The following is a 5,061-nucleotide window of genomic DNA, read 5'->3' on the forward strand; positions in this document are numbered from 1 at the left end:
AAGAGAAAAGGAGTTGATGGCCTAATCCACATCAGTGCCCATTTTTTTCTTCTTTCTTCCCAACAGTTTTCATCAATAAGAGCATTCTTCCCAGTAGAACTTTTTCTTTTTTTATATTTATTTTTAGTTTTCAACATTCATCTCCACAAGATTTTGAGTTGCAATTTTTCTCTCCCTGTATTTCCCCTACCCCACCCCAAAATAGCAAGCCTACTGAATACCCCTTCCCCCAATCTGTTCTCTCTTATATCATCCCCCCTACCCCTTCTAACTTTCTAGTAGGACAAGATGGATTTCTATACCCTAGTGCCTATATATCTTATTTCCCAGCTTCACATAAAAACCAAGTTTTTTTTTAACATTTTAAAAAAAGTTTAGTTTCCAGATTCTTTCCCATCTTCCCTCCTCACCCATTCCCCCACTGTTAAGATAAGCAATTCAATATAATGTGTAGTTATGTGTAGTACATGTGTAGTTATGCAAAACATTTTCATAGTAGTTATATTGTAAAAGACCAACTATATTTCCCTCTGTCCTATCCTACTGCCACTTATTCTATTTTCTACTTTGACCCTTTCACTTTTCAAACATATGTGCTTCTAACTACACTCTCCCCCAATCTGCCTTCCCTTCTATGATCCCCCTTTTTATCTCCTTCCCCTCTACTTTCCTGTAGGGTAAGATATCCAAATGAATGTGTATGTTATTTCCTCCTTAAGCCAAATTCAATGAGAGTAAGGTTGACCTTTCACCTTCCTGCCCTTCCCCTCCATTGTAACAGTTGTCTCTTGCCTCTTTTATATGAGATAATTTATCCTATTCTATCTCCTTTTCTCCTTGTCTTATTATATTCCTCTCTCACTTCTTAATTTTATTTTTTAGGTATCATCTTTCCTATTCAACCGATCCTGTGCCCTCTGTATAAATGTACATATATATACACACACTCAAATATGTATTTATATACACATACGCCCTCCTATAGACACACACACATACATGTATATATATAAACATATATATATATTCCCTTCAACTATCCTGATACTGAGAAAAGTCTCATGAGTTACAATTATAGTTTTTCCATGTAGAAATGTAAATAATTCAACTTTAATAAGTTTCTTATGATTTATTTTTCCTATTTACCTTCTCATGCTTCTCTTGTTTCTTGTATTTGAAAGTCAAATTTTCTGTTCAGCTCTGGTTTTTTCATCAAGAATACTTGAAAGTCCTCTGTTTCACTGAATGACTATGCTTTCCCCTGAAGCATTATACTCAGTTGTGCTGGGTAGGTGATTCTTGGTTTTAATCCTAGTTCCTTTGACCTCTGCAATATCATATTCCAAGTTCCTTGATCCCTTAGTGTAGAAGCTGCCAAATCTTGTGTTATCCTGATTGTTTTTCCACAGTACTCAAATTTTTTCTTCTTGACTGCTTGCAGTATTTTCTCCTTGACCTGGGAACTCTGGAATTTGTCTATGACATTCTTAGGAGTTTTCTTTTTGGGATCTTTTTCAAGAGGTGATCAGTGAATTCTTTCAATTTCTATTTTGCCCTCTGGTTCTAGAATATCAGGGCAATTTTTCCTTGAGAATTCTTGAAGGATGGTTTCTAGGCTCTTTTTTTGATCATGGCTTTCAGGTAGTCCAATGATTTTTAAATTCTCTCTCCTGGATCTATTTTCCAGGTCAGTGATTTTTCCAGTGAGATATTTCACATTGCTTTCTATTTTTTTCTTTTGTTTGGATCTGTTTTATAGTATCTCAATTTCTCATAAAGTCATTAGCTTCCATTTGCTGTAATCTAATTTTGAAGAAATTATTCTTTTCAGTGAATTTTTGAAATTCCTTTTCTATCTGGGCAATTTGACTTTTTCTGGCATTCTTCTCCTCATTGGCTTTTTGGGCCTCCTTTGCCATTGGAGTTAGTCTATTTTTTAAGGTGTTATTTTCTTCAGTTTTTTTTGGGTCTCCTTTAGCAGGCTGTTGATTTGCTTTTCATGATTTTCTTGCATGATTCTCATTTCTCTTCCCAATTTTTCCTCCACTTCTCTTACCTGATTTTCAAAATCCTTCTTGAGCTCCTCCATGGCTTGTAAGCACCTCATAATTTTCTTGGAAGCTTTTGATACCAGAGTTTTGACTTCATTTGCTTCTTCTGGTTCCATGTTTTGATTCTTTTTCTCCCCCAAAAAGATTCTGTGGTCTATTTGTGCTTCCTCTGTTTGCTCATCTTGCCAGCCAATTACTTGACTTTTGAGCTCTTTGCCATGGTAGAACTCTGCTTCCAGAGTGGAGAGCTTTGTTCCAAATCACTGGGGTTTTCACGGATGTTGTCAGAGCTATGAGGAGGGTGCCCTCTCTACAGATACCCCAAACTCTGGCACACTGGCCACATACCCCAGGACCACCACCCAAGATTGTGATCCAGATCCAAGCAGGTTAAAGCAAGAGTCATTACCCAATGAATGGTTGCTTGGTCCCCCTATGATTTGCAGGTCAGGAGCTCTGGAGGCAGCCACAGGGCAGCAGCTGCAGCAGCCATGCCTCCTCTGTCTCTAGCCCCAGGGGTAGAGGTGGGACTGCACTCTTCTGTCACCTGGTTCTAACAGAGTTCCCCACTGACATTTTATTTTATCTTTAGTGTTTATGGGTTGAGAAGTCTGGAAACCATCACAGCAGCTGGTGATCCACTCTCCTGAAATCTGCTCTGGTGAGTCTGGGCCGCTGGTTGGGGCCGCCTGTAGCAGGAAGCACCCCACCATCCCCAGGGTGACTGCCAACACAGGTTCCTAGATCTGCTTTTCTAAAGGAAAGCAACTCAAAATGTGTTAACTACCTTGCTTTACACAATAAAATCTATCATTTACCTAGTTCACAGTAAAAAGTCAGCACCCCAAACTTCAGAGTATACAGACAGGTTATAAGTAGAAGTTACAAGAAGACAGAGAAACATTTCAGCAGACAGGCCTCCAACTGTCTGACCATTGCATCCATACCTAGTCACACTTACCAGATAGGGAAGCACCAACATCTGGGTTTTCAAAGCTGGGGGGCTCTCAACGGCTGCCCAGAGTCTCGTCTGGTCAAATCATACAACACTTCTCAAAGTAAGCCTCAAAAACAAAGCCTTTGGGGTTTATATAGGCTTTTCCTGGCTCAGAGAGCCCTTTTGACCTACTGCCCAATCACAAAGCATTCCCAAAAACCAAGCCTCCCACCACAGGCTCCAGGTGCACTTAAGCCTATCAAAGGGGCTAGGGAAGGGGAAGGTCTTAAATTTCCATTCCCATAACACAACCCCAGGTCTTGTCACAGGTGGCTCAAGCAGAACTTTGCTCAGCTCCCATCTGGGTGTGATAGATGCTTCCTGTTGGCCTGCCAGGCTGCCTTCAGTGGGAGATTTCTTTTTCTCTGTCACTTTGTGGGTTCTATATCTCTAAAATTTGTTTAGAGTCATATTTTACAGGTATTGGAGGTGGTTGGAGTCGGAGATGAGCGCAGTTCCTGTTTTCACTCTGCCATCTTGGCTCTGCCCCTCAACAGGACCTTTTCAAGCATAAGAGAACACTTAAAGACATAGGTATTTGTGTGTCAGTGGTGATCAAAATAAAGGGGCTGACTATTGGATAAAACAGTGAGAGGACAACAGAGAAACGTAGTCCCCAGTGCCTACTTGCTTTAGAAGAAGCAATTAAAATGATAAAAGGGGAACTGGCTGAGTTAAAACAGACAAAGCTGCCCACCAGCATCAGGATGGTTTTGGTGGCTCTTGCCTCATGGGAGGCTCTGGGTGAGAGGCTCATGCTGTGAATGTGTTGGACGAGCTCTTTGTGTCTATAGAGGACTGACACCATGTAGCCACTTGAGCAGATCATGAGACCCATAAACAGAGCATCAACAACTGACTTCCAAATTAGAATTTTTATTGTATTTGTGGCATGCCAGTTGAAAGAGCTATGCCCAATCTTCCATAATTCTGTACTGGTGTTTGTTGGACCACTTATATTTACAGCTACAATGACATCTATCAGAATATTGAAAATCCAACAGAGCAAACAGCAGGAAATAATATATTTGGAGGCCCTAGTTTTGATCTCTGTCCACATGGGACAGTTGGAGCTGATGGTGATGGCCTGGAAGATACTCAGGAGGCTGGTGCTGCAAAGGGAAATGCCCCGGGTCACTCTTATTAAGTAAGTTAAGATTTTACCCATCATGTCATCTAGGAAAGATCTACACCCCCAAGTGTCTATTATTATGGGGATTCCTCTGAAAATAATCATCAGGGCATGCGCTAAGGCCAAGCTGATGATTATCAGGCTAATGGGTCTTTTTCTGTGACCAGTGATGAACTTCAGGCTATGTAGGTAAAGAAGGAACGTGTTTCCCAGGACTCCAAACAGAAGCACAGTCAAGTAGACAATCTCCAGGCCTTCTTTATGAGAGCTCATCCCTTGACCTTTTCCATCAGATCCAAAGTGAGCTGAGGAGAAACCAATGGGAATTTGAATTTTCCAGATTAGGATTTAGTAATAAAATTCCACTATGTATTTGCCTTCTATATGACGAATGGCAAGCCTTCCCAGATAAGTAGTAGTACTCCAGCATCTGTGAGACGTGTATTCAAATTACCAAGGCAGCTAGGTGTCTCAGTGGAGAGAGTGGTAGCCCTGCCGTCAGGAAAATCTGAATTCAAATCTGGAGTCAGACACTAACTATGTGACCCTGAACGAGTCACTTCACCCTGTTTGCCTAAGTTTCCTCATCTGTAAAATGATCTTGAGAAGGAAATGGCAAAGCACTCTAGGATCTTTGCCAAGAAAAGCCCAAATGGAGTCACAATGTTTCAGATACAAGTAATCGACTAAGCAATAAGATATTCAATTTATCCACTCGAATTTATTAATAATTCACTGAGTATTCTAGCAATACACCAGCATTCTCTAAGCCATACCTTCTGCTTTTGGGCAATTATTGTCATCTCCTACCAGTACCTTGGACAAGACTATAGAAATATCTACATAAGACTGCCCTCTAGTCACTTGTCTATAGATTAAGA

At 40.6% G+C, this 5,061-nt stretch overlaps 1 protein-coding gene across 1 annotated transcript; it reads right to left on the minus strand.

The window, feature by feature from the left end:
• Positions 1 to 1,845: 1,845 nt before the first annotated feature.
• On the minus strand, positions 1,846 to 4,453 carry LOC138163455 (vomeronasal type-1 receptor 1-like; the record flags this gene model as incomplete). Its single annotated transcript, XM_069090917.1, has 2 exons — positions 3,544 to 4,453; positions 1,846 to 1,856 (listed from the first exon to the last, which is right to left on the minus strand). Coding segments are annotated over exons 1-2 (921 nt in total), but the record flags the coding sequence as incomplete, so codon positions are not given.
• Between the last annotated feature and the right edge of the window lie 608 nt (positions 4,454 to 5,061).

This window comes from Petaurus breviceps, unplaced genomic scaffold, assembly GCF_028583685.1.
Source record: "Petaurus breviceps papuanus isolate PSGF00001 unplaced genomic scaffold, PetGlider_PUasm1.0 188, whole genome shotgun sequence".
NCBI classification, from domain to species: Eukaryota; Metazoa; Chordata; class Mammalia; order Diprotodontia; family Petauridae; genus Petaurus; species Petaurus breviceps.